At 37.7% G+C, this 15,890-nt stretch overlaps 1 protein-coding gene across 1 annotated transcript; it reads right to left on the reverse strand.

Moving 5' to 3' along the window:
- Positions 1-1,891: 1,891 nt before the first annotated feature.
- slc25a48 (solute carrier family 25 member 48) lies at positions 1,892-9,121 on the reverse strand. The gene is made up of 7 exons (XM_056250395.1): positions 8,939-9,121; positions 8,096-8,139; positions 7,822-7,893; positions 6,485-6,737; positions 5,255-5,530; positions 4,271-4,404; positions 1,892-2,638 (listed from the first exon to the last, which is right to left on the reverse strand). Exons 1-7 carry the CDS (start codon positions 8,982-8,984, stop codon positions 2,534-2,536), a joined length of 930 nt encoding a protein of 309 aa, XP_056106370.1. The 5' UTR covers positions 8,985-9,121; the 3' UTR covers positions 1,892-2,533.
- Between the last annotated feature and the right edge of the window lie 6,769 nt (positions 9,122-15,890).

A 15,890-nucleotide genomic window follows, 5' to 3' on the forward strand; every position in this document is an offset into this window, starting at 1 on the left:
AGAGAACCTTTAATCCCAGCTTGGTTTTAGACCATTATAGCCATACAAAAAATAGTGTTGTTGTGGGTGTATGGGATGGCCTGGATGAGTGTGAAATTGTGTCCCAGTCCAGCCCTGCTCACAGCTATTTGGAAGTCTTGAAATATGGCAATATATTGCATAGCCATTATGTTAAGACTGTGTCTTAAGAAGCCAAGGTGCAACCAGTGTTACTTTTCGGTATCAAATTAGATCAATCTGCATTTTTATGTAACTGGCTTTAAAAAGTTCTTAACAGTCTTTAAGACAAACATTTGATGACTAACATAAGACTAGTCTATTGGTTTTTTTTAAAGGTGCAAACAAAGGTGCTGAAACAGTGTTGAATATAAACAATACAAATAATTAACAATAATGTTCAGTGACACTATCTGTCAGCAGTGTGGTATTATGTGCATTCAGCTATTTTAGACTTTTAGACTGTTTTTCCTTTCTGAAGGTCAGCAGGATCTGGTTGTGAAAGCGCTGTGTACAGCTTACTGATCCCTCATTACCTCCTGTACATAGACCTGAACAAATATTACTGACAGGTGCTCGGGCTAGTAACACAATCAGTTCAAACAAAGCAGAACAGTACCAGCCATATGGGGTCTGATTTCAGAGATCTGCTCCATTTAAAACTGACTTTATGACATCACGTCTGGAACAAGAGAACAATGCAGTTTAGGTAGCTAATGGGAGCCACAATGAAATCATAATCCTAATATGTCACTGAGTGAGCCTTGAGGGATCCTTTAAAGATAAAATCCACTGAAGGTTTTGGACAGATTAATGTCTGGTGTGCATTCGGCCGCCAACAACACCATGTCACATGGTGAGTCTATTTCATTCTGTGTTAGTAACTTATTAGCATACTTTCAATACTTTGATGTGTTTTGAACTGTACAACATGATGATAGTAATTCCCGTAATAGATACACTTTCATTGTTTGGCAGTAGCTGGGTGGTTGTTGGGGTGTTTCAATAATAATAATAATAATTATTATTATTAGTATAGTAAGTAGTAGTAGTAGCAGCAGCACCTGGGAACCTGTAAAAAAACATATTGCTTTACTTTGTGTGCTCAGCTCACTATGAATCATAGACAATAATATTTTTATTACATGATGGTCTGATATCTCAAGCACACACATCATCTCTTTGTACGAAAGCTTGGAGGAACAGGCATTGTGCAGCTGATTGTGATGAGCATGTCATCCATCATCGTTAGGCTCTTTCACGCAGTCGGGAATTCAGTGACATGTGAAGTTGTCAATATTCATGCACGCGAATAAGTTAAGATGAACATTACAAATCAAATATCTGCTGCATACGGAGCCCCCACATCTGAGTCATCATTTAATCCGAAGGTATGAATATTTCAAAACAAGGGTTGCTGTCTGTCTAGAGTTTTTAATTGCAGGTGTTATCATTATTCCATCTGTTTGTTTGTTTTTTATTCTCAGAATAGTAACATTTAAATATTACTTTTGGTACATTAAACTTTACTTTTCTTTTTTAGTGTGTACACAGCTAAAGCCAAACAATGAGCGTTAGATGAATGGATGGATTTAAAATAGAGACATAATATACAAACATAACGCCATTTGTGGTTTATTAATGCAGAGTATAGCATATGATTTAAGAAAATAATTTTGTTTCTGAATAAGGTTTGTAATTATTCAGACATACAGATGACCCTTCATCAATGCTTATTAGAAAAGTTTGCTCTGGCAGGTTTGTTTTAGATACAGTGTCACCATCTGGTGGAAACATTTTTTCTTTATATTTCCATGCAACTGCTGACTTTTCTGACATAATGAAACAGCGCCACCTAGAGAATCAGAAATAACACTGTCCGATTCATTCACGATTTATTCAAAAGACACTTTATATAATTTATATTTATATTACTTTTACAACTCGTTTCTTGCCTCTATATTCCTCTTTCCATAACAATTAGATGATAAGAGGAGAGTGGAGGTTGTGTAAAAAAGGATATGAAGCATTAAAAGTATTTTCAAGGACATGAACACCCATGACAATGTTTTCAAACGAGCATATTCCGACATATCACAGCTGAGAGCAAACTTATTCTAAAAAAAAATAAAAATTCCTATTTACATCAAGTAAAATACATTTGAAAGTGATTCATACAAACAAGCATGCAAACACTTTATATTACAGGTTCACTATATAATTTGTTCCCATTTGCATATTATTGCATTAGCAGATACACCTAAAGGCACTCCGCACTGAAAGCCCACCGACCTTATCTAAAAAGATAATCATATATTAAAATATCTCAGCAAAACAAATATGTTCAAAATACTTTACTATTTTTCACTTTTTTCTTAATATAAGAAACACAGCTTCCCTGATACTCTTCATTGTATCAACAATGAACTCACATAAATGCCACATGTAAGTCTACATGCCATTAAAATCACGAATCCTATAAAATCATTTCTGAGAGCATATATTGTGCGTTAGCTTGTTTCAGCTTGAGTCTGTGTTAGGAACTGCGGAAAAACTGGAGGGAAAGCTCGTAACCAAGAAACATGGTTGCACACATTGGAAATCCTCTGATAGCATTCACGGTCGCCCCACGAAAGAAAACCTGCATTGGACATTGACAATAAAATGAAAAACAAAAGCATCAGTATTATATTTCATATAATTCATTAAATTCTGAATCAGCAGGTTTAAACATAAACAGCAATTAACTTAATTTGTGCCCATGACCTATTTTACCTGGTCTGACCTTTAAATTACTTCAGTTAGTGTAATATATTGTATATAAATTACTGGTGTAATATAGTGCATATTTGAGTGACTCCCTCATTTTAAAGTTCCCCCTATTTTGCTATTTTTAAAGGTTTCTTATGTTGTTTTGGAGGTCTTATAGGTTTACATGCACCCAAAGTGCATGCAACCATTTTTCATAATATATACATTGCACATCACCTAATTTCTCAAAAAGTCTGAAAACATTAATTTAGTCTCTAAATCCCTCCTTTCTAACTCTGTGTCTAAACCGGATGAGATAGGCGCGATGTGACGCAACAAAAGACAATAGTACCATTATAATCAGTGATGTTGTCTACACTGGATGTGGTGCGACACGTGTTCGCTTTGTCGTGTCCAGTGTGGACAGCTTCTTCTAGCTTTTTCGGAGTGGCGTGATGCGGCATGTCAACGGTCACATCCGTTGTAGACACGGGATGAATCCGAAATCGACCTCTATACCCTCAAATAGGGCATTATTTGAGGGACCAACCATTTGTAGTGGTGTCCAAAACCACAGTGGATGTTATTGAGTGCACTCATTCAATCCCACATTGCACCGCAATAACGAGTGTGTACAGACGATGTACACTCAACGACTGTCCGAATTCGCTCACTCGTTTTCATTCACTCCTTCAAGTGAACAGTATTAGTGGACTAACGTAGGGAATAGTGAATGAGGGTTTAAGGGGCGATTTCGGATTCAGCCATGGTGTAAATACTCTGCTCTGATTGGTCAAATGGCCCAGTCGATTGTGATTGATCTACTCTGCTCTGATTGGTCAGATGGCCCAGTCTGTTGTGATTAGTCTACTCTGCTCTGATTGGTCAGATGGCTCTGATTGGTCACATGGCCCAGTCTGTTGTGATTGGTTGCCCTGGGGGCCGCAAAAGATTTACTAGGGGTCACCAAGCTCGTCGTTAAGGATTTTGAATGTTAAAATAGGGGTCTCCTGGAACAATTTTTGGGAACCACTGGTCTAACGCTTACAGTGCATGTCGTAAATGAAATGCCTATTACCATATCTGAATTTCAGCTCCGGAGACTCAAATTCCAGGCCTCACCTACTACTGCATTGTTGGTATGTACTGAGACTGGAATTGCTGACGACTCGTTTCGGCAATTCAGAATCAATTCTTTCTTTTATGAGACAATAACTCAATTTATCGTGCACTTTGATCTTTGCAGGCCTTTTACATTCAGCAAAATTACAGACTACATGGAAGATGATATTAAAAAAAAGCATAATAAAAGATTACTGACTTAAATAAAACAATCTTATTTGGATGTAACCACACAAAGCACATTTTTTAGGCTGACCAAACGTGTTTGACAGTGTACTTGTTTACTTTTACTTTTGTATCTGTTTAGCAGCTATTGTAACTAGTCATGCAGCTGCTACATTAAAACTTTGTTTTCAACCTTACTTAAACAAATATTGTATAACATCCATTACAAACTTACATGTATTCCCTCTGTCTTGTAACTTTGCATGATGCAATCCATAATGCCCTTGTATTTCCTCTGCTGCATGGCATCGGCCTGCAACCTGCTTTTCACCACGTCCGTAGGTGTGGCGGTGACCCATGAGATGGATCCTGTGGAACAACAGCATAAACACAAGTGAAATAGAGTATTCTTAAAATGCTTGACTCCCACTAGAATCATTTTTCCGTTAAACCAGGCTCTTCCAGTCATTTACCGATAGGAGGGAAATATTAAATGGGAAGTGCAGTGAGAAATCTCAAAACAATCCACCCTCTGACTCACCTTAGCCAACAGTACACTTGCTAATCTATGCATGACTGCTGAGAAGTATGTGGTGTAATACAGAGGTTCTGACACAGCCTTTTAACTCAGTTGAACTTGAGAAAACAATTTTGGAAAACAGCTGTGTTTTTGGAAACAGACTTAAAAACACTACATCTGGTGTTTAAAAAAAATTACATTTTCTTTACACTCTTGGAAACAAAGGTTCTAAAAGTTAGTTTTTTTCCTCACACCAATGCCATTGAAGAACCATTCTGGGTTCCCAGAATAAACTTGAAGTGACCAAAAGAAACTTTTTTTTTTCTTGGTGTGATGAAAATTTTATCATTAAAAAGAAACTTTTTTTCCAATGGAAAGGTACCATGGATTTTAAAGGATCTTCATGAAACCATTAATGACAATAAATAAAGAACATTTATTTATAAGAGTGTAGGTAAGGATCACATTCAGCCGATATATATCAGACAATATATTTCAAGTGGACTATTGTGGGACTCATGTTGTTAGCCTAGCAACATGTTAACATCAAATTCTATTGAAATCTACTGCGAGCCTGTGCATTTGAGAGGGTTTCAGATCAGTCACTTATTAGGTTCCACTTTAGTTAGAAGCCAGGTGCCTGTGTAGGCAGTAGATAGAAGCTACTAGGTTTTGGAACAGCTCTCATGTCTCATTTACCTGCTAAACCTCCTGCTAGCCATATGCTGCATGGATGAGGGGTGCCATTGCTATCAGGATTCAGCCAGTTACAGAATAATGTGTACGGTATGAAGTACAGGGTGTAACCAGGTATATCCCGCAATATCATGGCGCCCGCTCCTCGGTAGAGCCCTTGAATGCCCTCGTTCTGCAGGACAGTACTAATGCAGTGCAGCGGCCCTCTGTACATAGTCTGGGACTGAATTCCCATTGACCGAAGAGGGACACTCCCATTCCCAGCAATGTTAAAGTTCTCTGAAAACACACAAAATAGTACATGAGCAATACTGTGTCTTTTCATAGAGATTTTGTTTTTCACAATCGTTCATTTCCTTGGAAATGATTAGCTTTCAGTAATCATTACATGGGATTGTTTCCTTTAACCCTTTTACACATAGAGGTCACTACAGTGGGCATCTGTAGCCATTTACTTATGTATGCATGGGTTTTGATGGCATAGTTGCACATCAACCACTATGCTACCAAGTGGCAAGCAGTAGAATTTTAGTTTTCTCCAAACCAAGATTGCCAACGGCCAGTCAGAAATGCCAAGTTGCACTGGAATATCCATCCATTTGTAACATTTGTTGCATCTAAGGACTCGTATCAATTTTCCAAGTATTGATTTTAGATTGGGAGGAAATTCTGATAAGTCATGTCCACTAAATTAGACATCATCATGCATCACTAGCTATATCTCAGCTACATAGCTGAGGCATTATCTACATAGTCTGCATTGGGTTTCACAGAGTTGTACCTTCACCGGTTGTCAAGTCTTTGGTGGAATCACATCCTCATGTTCTGATATCAAATACACGTGAATTGCAAACTCGAGAACAAACTCAAGTGCATTTGCAATAATTGAATCTATATTATATATTTTTGTATATATTTTATAGTTTTCACATGACTTTATATAATTTTATTCTGACAATTATGAATTGTTAAATACACAGTATTACGGTGCTATTACTGTATTGTTTAATACAGTATCTCTTCAATTAAAAACATAAACGCATACTGTCCACTCATGTAAAATATGTGTAAAAAAAAGTTCAAATCTTGTTTTTCATGGCCTAAGAGCAATACAATCACATATCCTGACTGTGGTTATCATAATTCATGTATGAAAGGGTTAACATGAACATGTTAAGTCCTACTCCATCCATCATAGCTCCAGGGTGCTAAAATGTCAAGACTCCAGCTTACCTGCAAGAACAGGTTGGGCTTGCATCTGCAGTCTAATTTTGATAAGGTCAACAGGGGCGCCCACCCCCACCGAAACCAGACCGGTTAACATGCTCGCTACAGTCAAGTCAAGCATGCTGCAAGGGTGTCTACTGTCACCATAACGATATCTGCTAATGAAGCGTTGTGTGTTGCTGAAGACTCCGAACACCACTGAGTTATAGAGGGTGATGCTAGCCAGTGGAAAGGACAAGCCTTTGAAAAACCCTGCAACCTGAGACAACACAAAAGAGAGAGATGTCTTTGTCATGAGTTGTCTACTTTTGCTTCTAAGTAAAGGAAAAGTCTGTTCATACCATAAATGGGGTGATTTTTTATATATATGAAGTCCATCCCGGGGACAACTGGGAACATAGACCCAGGCCCTGTGATTGAGAGTATAGCCTACTCATTGGGCTTGGGGGGTGAGGGGGCCCACTTACACAAATGTTGTCCTGTGATTTTCATTGGTGACTTTGGTCAATCCTATACATCTTAATATATTATACAGAATTAAGTAAAAATAGGGTGTTTTTTAACCATTTTACTACTTCTGTTTGAGATGTTACCATTTAAATCCCAAGATGCTGCAACATTTTACATGAACAACAGGATATTTATTAGGAGATATTTCAGATGTCTTTTTTTTCATTTAAAAGGTTTTAACCAATATTTTCTTTGGCATTATTGGTTATTTTATTGTTGTAATAATTGTTTTATTTTGTTTTCAATAATCCTCAAGGAAGTGACATTTTCTTTGGTAGAAATTACAGTTGTCAACATTTGAAGTGGATCAAAAAAGTTAATCAAAGTTGTCCTAAGACAAGAACGGGTATTGTTAAAAATTCATGTAGCCTATAAGGTATAACTTTGATGAAAGGTTTTGATCCACTTAAAATGTTGACAACTGTAAGATATTAACGACATTTGAGAACAGGATGGGAAAACTATAAATGACTAATATAAATTATCTAAAGTAAATAAAATTCTAAATTAAATAAATCTAAATTACTGTAACTCCAAGTTAACTATTCAGGCTAAGTGTCAATCTCTGAACAATGGCTAACTTTGCTGATACCATGCTGTAATAACAATATTTTCATTCTGTAAATAAGTTTTTTATATATTATAAATGTTATAAAGTTAAAGAGCCTGAGGTTATAGCTCTAAATAGCTGTAAAGGTATAGCAAAACAGAAATGGCTCAATAAATACAAGGCTGTCTGCCCCTTTGGGGTAATTGTGATACGGTTATTGAAAAAAATATATATTTTCAATATATTTTTTTTTCATTTAGTTTATAAATATGTAAATTCTTACATTTTCCTTTTTGTAGATGGATACAATACAGTGGAGAGTATTCTTGTATCCATTGCCAGCTTGTAAACGAGTCTGTAAAAGAGCACAAATTAATGTTTCTCATTATTTCCTGGGTTGACTTCATTCCTAACCAAAAAATGTTATGCCTGCCCTGTGGGTAAAAATAGAAAAATAATGCCTTATGAAGTCACTTGGAGAGTAAAACCTATTAACTTTTTATAAATATATAATAAGTAGCCTACTAATCTTACACAAAACAAATCACAAACCTTACCTTGACTGTGTCAAGCGGATGTCCTACAATTACACTGGATGCTCCTGCAACACAAACAGTGACAAACCTTCAAAGACAATTATAATGATAGATGTATTGCATGGCTTTGTGGGAGGCTCTTCTTGCATAACACAGTGTCCGTTTTCATGAATAAGTTACATTGTTTTGAACATTTCATGGTGGATGGGCAGGACATGCACATTATTGGGGCTTTACAGAATACACTCTTCTTTTCTAGAACCAAAACCCGTTTTTCCACCAAAAACCGTTTAAGGCTGAGAAATGTAGACCAATTTTGCCAAAACACGAAATCTGCCTTGTTTGCAAGAGCGCGGAAAATAGTGAAATATTTTGTCTGATGGAGCAAAGATTTGTAACACTTTACTGATATGGTTTCGTAGCCTACAAGTGAAGTGACACAAATTTCGTTAAAAATGGACACGGATGTGTTTTAATGTAAGACTTAACAACAGAAACAACACCTAACTAATAAACATAAACACGACTCAACGACGCCCCTCACGCGGCTTCTTGCCATCTCTCAATCAAACTTGTTTTTCTACTCTTTTATATTGACAATTTTTTGCGGTACTTAAAAAAAAAACATTCTAAAAAAGCTGATAATATGCTTCTTTAACAGCTAAAAGTGCTAGTTTAATTGAAACTTACACATCTGTTTGTAACTACTTTACGAAAAAAAGTATAGGCTAAACTGTACACGCATACAAGCTGTTAAATCGCACAATAGCTATTAGGCTACTCTCCGAAAATGTACGGTTGGGGTTTGTTTGCAATGTTAAACATACAAAGCTTCTTACTAAGTGCAAAACAAATAAAACTCACCTCCAATCCATCCTGCTAAAAAATCATCCAGATGAAAGACTGTCATTGTAGCCTACAACAGACTCAATCTACACTGGAGATTTCCACATAAGAGTCGGCGTTGATACGGTTTAAATGTTGACGCTAAACATCCCTAAACTTCATCTAACAGTTCGTCAGATCGAAAAAAGCAAAGGTAACTAAGTTCAGTCTCATCCACACATTTAAATCGGCGAGGAGGGTGTGTATGGAGGCGTTGCAGGCATACGAAAATAGATTTGTCCAACAACACCCATAACGATCTGATTACAACAATTTGCTGCAAACATCTCACTATCGTGTAATATAATGGGTAAAGTGCGTGAATCATGTGACTCTTTACGGAGCGTCGGAGTTCCTCTATAGATTGAGGAATGCCTGGAATGTGGTGCTGTACATAAAATAAAACAAAACCATGTTTTTCACAAACCACAAACGTTCTCTTGAAAATAATGTTTGATTTGTATCTAAATTATAATCTTGACAATCATTTACTCTCCAGTGGCCAAGTCCTTGACATGAAACGTTATAGGTTGAGATGTAAAGAAACGTTCTGTAGCCTAAATAATGCTTCAGTCCATGTGGAAAGTTACATGCAGTGTCAGTGTCACTGGCATAATGGAAAGTAGTTCTGTACTGAAGTTTTGCGAACTTTTGTATGTGGACATATCCATGACTTAGAAGAGATAAAAAATGCAACCCACTAAAACTGAAAATGTAGTTCGTGCCTTAAATCAAAATGATGCCAATGGTACAACCAGCAGTGAGTTCATTGCACTTTTTCGACCACTTTCAATTTAATTTCTGATTCTGATCACCTGCACCATATGGAAATGTGCAACCCAGCAGTCTGAAATCCTCTCTTGTGTAAACTGAAATCACATTCCCTTCATTGTGAAATATATTGTTGATTCACATGCTCTCCAAAAAGTTTTGGCACAAACTATGAGTCTCAGACAGAAAATGAACTCTATCCGTTGATATAGGTTGTACTCTGTTGTAAATCCAATTAAAAGGGAATGTTCTCAGATCTTCCCTAACGTTTAGGCAAGGTTTTCTCAAAGTTATGAAAACACATTCTTCCAGCAACATTAATAGAGCATTCGTTCAAATTTATCTGGTCTTTAATATTGTCAAAATGTCACCACTTTTTTTTTTTTTTACACAACAAACGTAATGAAGAGATTGCCTTACAGGCTGGGTGGAGAAATAAACTTGGCCAAGGCACAACTGACTTAACCACAAGACACACAGATACTATGGAATTGAAAGAAGAATTTTGAGAGTGAACACATACAAAAAAATAAATATATATATATATTTTTTTAAGTTCAATAATGTTCTCAAAATGTTAGCCCAAAAACAGTATCTATACATCGATAATGGAATTTTTTTTAATTTTGTTGTTGAAATGTTTAAGTTTACAATTTTTAACTTGTGTCAGAATGTTCAGAGAACATTCAAAACTAACATTTCCATGTTGTTTGCCTAATGGGAAGTTCCACAACAAAGAACAAATATTTATTTTTAATGTTTGGAGAACATTCAGAAATAATGTATTCATAACTTAATAGGGAGGTTCATAAAAACATTCTTAGAACATCTTAGAGCGGTAACACTTTACAATAATAGTACATGAATAGTCATGTGCTAATACCTGAATTAATAATTACTATGAACTAATGATGAGTTAAGACATGTACTAATGAGGAACTAACCTTAACTACGACATGAGTCATATGAATTCCTGCATGAATATACCATCTTAACTACACATTAGTACATGCTTGTTAATTAATGTATTAATTAACATTTCGGGGTAAACTAAATCAAACTTGCTCTAGAAAATGGACACATTTTGTGGCCCAAAAGAAGAGCAAGAAACCTAACTGACTAACATCCAACTGCATTATGATATAAAGACAGTAAACCAATCCATAAAATAACCACATAAATAACCATCATCTGTGCTAACACTGATTTTAATTTAGAAAATTGCATCTGTTAATGAATATGTTAGTGTAGGTATTTCACTCTTGATGGCAGCAGTGGAATCACTTAAAACAGAATGAGATTAAATTATTTTTAATGATGAATGCATCATTGTGTGTTCAACGAGTAAGGTTAAATGTAAACATTGCAAGACATCTAGTGTCATTCACTGGTGTTTGTGACAGTTGCTGGTGTCAAATTTATGAACAATTTTACATTGTGCCCTTTTAGTACATCTTTCTTCTGATCTAGAACATGTTTGATTTAGTATACCCCGAAATGTTAATTAATGCATTAATTAACAAGCATTTACTAACGTGTAGTTAAGATGGTATATTCATGCAGGAATTCATATGACTCAAAGTAATTATTAATTCAGGTATTATGTACTATTATTGTAAAGTGTTACCCTTAGAGCTTACACAACAAACACAATATAGAAGTTGCCTTGGGGTTGGGAAAAACAATATTAAAAACTTGGGGACTGGCACATCCTGATTTTGGAACAACACTCCTGCCCGGAAATGTATTATGACCATATCTCTACCCCCAAACCTAATAAGTTATCCTTAAAATTAGAGGGAAATGATAGGTGAATAACACTGATGTAGAAGCACGTAACCGTAGTTGTAAACCTAAAGTTGACATAAATTGTAAACTTGTCCATCAAATCTGATTGGTTGATTGAAATGTTGCACTTGGTGAAATCAGGTTTTGCCTGCAACTGCATGAAATTAGTTATACAGAGAGCAAACACATGCAAAATAAATAAAAATATTAAAAAGACGTTCATGTTGCACACTAATGGTGCAGTCAAAATGGCAGACAATCTGGTTTAATGTTTTGCTTGACTATTTGGCCCATTGTGACTTACAGTATCATTAACTCACTCATAGTAATAAAGTCATATTGATGGGCCTTTTTATGCTTTGTCACCTGACCTGAGATGGGTGAGGCCCTGATGCAATCCACTCATGCGTTGCAGCAATCCATGTTCTGGCTGCTTTGAAATGCAAGTTTGTGGAATAAAAGGTTTTTTAAGGATTTTGAAAAGAGCAATTCAGGATTCTCTGATTAGTGTCTCTGAGAACAGCTATTGTTGTGATAAGTGATCAACATTTAACCACACAACACAGCCGTCTTATCACAGCAAAACGGATTGCATGCAAGGTACAGAAAGCCCCGTCTGTCTGTGCAAATAACTAGGCAGCTCAAATGTACTTGTACTCATTTTCATGCACTACAAGAGGTCTCCTGTGCATCTATTGTAGACTTGACTACTAATGAGTATTTGTTTGGGTGTTAAGAAGAGGCTTGGCTGCAAATTCTGTCAAACGTCAGCAGAATAAATTAAAAGCCAACATTGCAGGGACAAAACAAAGTCTTTGTTTCTGACACAGAATGAGTAGTGCATGCCTGGGAGATTGCAGCCCTCGGATGTTTTCTCTTAAGCTTTCTATTTTGGCTGGGGGGGGGGGGTGTCACAACTTACTGTAAAAGGTTGTTGGTCTAAGCCAAGGTGAGGGACAAGGAACAAACAACTAAAATAGGCTGGGACATGCATTTCTTTTGAAGTCTGGTAAAAAAAAAAAAAAAAAAAAAATGAAACAATCACATGCAGCTAGGTCTGGATCATTTTTTTCACCCAGAAACAATATACTGTAAGACATGACCAAAGAAAAAATGTGCATGATACTTCTGGTTATAATTCATTTCAGAAGGCTGAGCGTTCTTGTTGGTCAAGTTCCTTTGAGCCTGCTAGAATTAGAAGTTGGACAGGTCAAGGTCTCTGGTTTCAGTGCAAATGAAAGATAAAGTCTTTTTAACCAACTCATGTGCTCTTGGCCCACTGACATAGTTAAAGGGGTCATGAATTGAGAAATCAAATTTTCCTTGATCTTTTGACATATAAGAGATAATTGTACTATAAAGATATCCTGTAAGTTTCAGAACTCAAGACTTCCGCAGTAGTCCCATACAGCTTTTATTGAAACCTGTCCGAACCTGTCTAAGCTGTCCGAACAGCTTGTTTCGGATTTGACAGCTTGATGTCACATTATAACATCATAGTGTGACGAAAGACCGCCTCTCAGAAGATCAAAGCATACTTCTACATCATTGCCTATTTAACCCCGCCTACCGATTCACGTGTTTCACATAGTAGTACATGCGAGAGACGCAAACACAGGATTACTGCAGCAACAAAACAATAGAGATGCTCTGAGGATTACAAGATGTTTTACAGTGCCAAGTTGTGCATTGCCATCCTTGTGAGCCTAAGATTAAGAAAGCGTGGATGAACTTTATTTTTTCCTAAATATACTATACTTAAAATATTTTAAAATATGATCCAATGACGACTATATAGGATCCTACAGTACTGTAGCCTACAGGTATACTGCGGTGCTGCAGTCAAACTGTGAATAGTTGAAATTTGTTGTTCTTTTCTTTGCTTCAGCATTTATGGGGTTAATGCATTGGATTATAGGATACGGAAGAAAGCACGTATGGGAACGCTGCTTTTGTTATTATCTCTAATCCTGAATAAAAGCTTCAGTGAGCGACATCTGTTTTGTCAAGACATTACAACACGTTTCATTTTATTTAACACTGCAAATGACAATGTACTGTATATAGCCTAAGTTTTTCACTTTATCGAAAAACTATATATAGCCTTTAAGAATGACATTGTGACAAACTATGGTATATTTATTCATTCATAATTCCATTTACATGAAACACCCTGTAGTTATCCTGTCAAATATAATTGTGGTAAGTCAGCAGGCCTACTTAAACTTTATTAACCACAACCAAGACTTGCATATGTATATACGCGAGTGTAACCGGCAGAGTAGTCGCTGTCTGGTTGAAGTTTGTCCCTCTGCAGCTACGGTAGCCCCCTGAAGTCACCCAGCTAGCCGTGAGTGGCTAAACAACTCATTTGCTTCTAGGCCAGTTTCTATAAAACAGTCTACACTGTTTGGCTTGGAGATTCTCTGCTGTTCAGATACATTTTCAGTCTGTTACTACTTGGGTATGTGGTTCTCCTGTGCAACGAAGGTGTTTGACTGATTGCCAGACGCTTCCGGGTAATCGTGCTGTGTATTACTGAAGGTCTTGGGCAAAGCACCCGCCAGGTAGCTGTACCGCAATTAAGCAGCAACATCAAGAAGGATTGTGAAGACTGGCGCAAAGGGCTGTTTTTCCACTGTGTCAGTTCGTTTGTCAACATTGAGGCAGATTGCTCCTGCTGCTTTGCCTTGCCTAAATTAAGTTTTATATATATATCTTTTCTTTTCTTTATTGTGGTTATTTTGCCGTAGTCTCCGTCTAATGTTCTGTCTGACTGATGTGGTAATGGCTGTTCTAGTAGTGTATAGTTTTACATTCTCTATCTACTCTGCTAGTGGTAACTTTCTCGTCCTTTTATTCCTTTTTTTCAGAGTACTAAAGTAACTGCTCACAAGAGAGGTTCCTGGTTCCGTCCTCGCGCATTGCACCACGTATTGTAGTGGTAAACTGCACTTCACAATATCGATTGAATCATTGGCTTGTAGTGGTTGTGCCTGTGTGTGTGTGCGTGTGTGTGTGAATGCATGTGATCATGGGCACCAGATTCCAGAGCACAGGCGGTGAACGTCACGCGTGTCCCGGACAGGTAACCTGCCTTGACTGTGAATCAGTATTTTCCAGTTAAATTGTTAATTGTATTGCCCCTTGTAACAGCCATACCAGGTCTGGTCTCTCGCTTTAGTACTGTGCCTCTAGTATGACGGTGCGGCTCTTTTAATTATACCATTGTATAATAAAGTTTTTGTTTTTTACTACTGAAAGCACGTCTCTGTCTATTTTATCTTTGGTGTATTTCTACGAACCTGCTTGCCTTAGATTAGGTTTTTAGCAGTTAAGGTGCAAAGTATATCCTGGTGTGAGAGGCACCAGGTGGCGTAGTCAAGAACCTTTAATCCTAGATCTGGTTAAAGATCCCTCAGGTCACACATACATGTTCCCTTTCGAGAATGTCCACTTCGTATTGCGTAGCTATACGCAGTGGGGAAACTCCTTTTCCTCGAATTCTGAAGCTTAAAATGTAAAACGCATTTTGCAGCTGCACAGCTAGCACAGTGAGTGTCTGGCTCACTCATTGGCTGTGCTGCGCCAACTGCACATCCAATGGCGCGGACGGCTCCAGCGTCTCGCCAATGAGCTATCATTACGTCATACACGTAAGAGCCCGCCACAAGGGGCGTGGCCATAGCTCATAAAAGCCCCGAAATAGCCATTATAGCAGATTTTATCTCCTTCAGCGACATACTTCACGTCTCTGAGTCCTCTGAAAGCTTCACTGTTGAAACCAGCCCTACAGTTAGAGTGTGCATCATCTACAGCGGATTTCTGCATCATCTGCACCCTGTCGCCTCTCTGCTATCGCTATCCGGCTACCAACGCATATCCTTTGCTTTTGCTTTTAGGACAGCGAGCGTTGTTTCAAATGCCTCGCTCTTCATGCGCCACTTGCGGCTCTCGTCTGCATGAGGCGGACGGGCATGCTAAGTGCGTCACGTGCCTGGATTCCGCCCATGCTCAAGCTGCACTTCTGCCGGGGGATTGCAGTGAGAGAGAACAGTTTCAGCATGGTTGATTCCAGGCATGAAAACCGCGCTGTTGTGTCTGAATCACGGAGAAGGTTCTGCATGATGAACAGAATGTAAGGGAGCGGTAGCTCTCTTGTGTCGTAAAGAGAGAGATAGCCGCGTGCACATCTGACCGCGCGCTTCTTCCTTCGCTTCTCAATGAGGGAAAGAAGCCGGCACGCGCATGAAAGAACCTTTCATTGTTTAGAAAGCGCTCTTCTGTGTGCTGTACAAAACAGAGGGCGCGGTAGATCTCTTGTGTCGTAAAGAGAGCTAGCACAGAAGGAGAGGGAGAAAAAAAGAGAGAG

Source organism: Rhinichthys klamathensis, unplaced genomic scaffold (genome assembly GCF_029890125.1).
Source record: "Rhinichthys klamathensis goyatoka isolate OS25496 unplaced genomic scaffold, OSU_Roscu_1.1 h1tg000068l_1, whole genome shotgun sequence".
NCBI classification, from domain to species: Eukaryota; Metazoa; Chordata; class Actinopteri; order Cypriniformes; family Leuciscidae; genus Rhinichthys; species Rhinichthys klamathensis.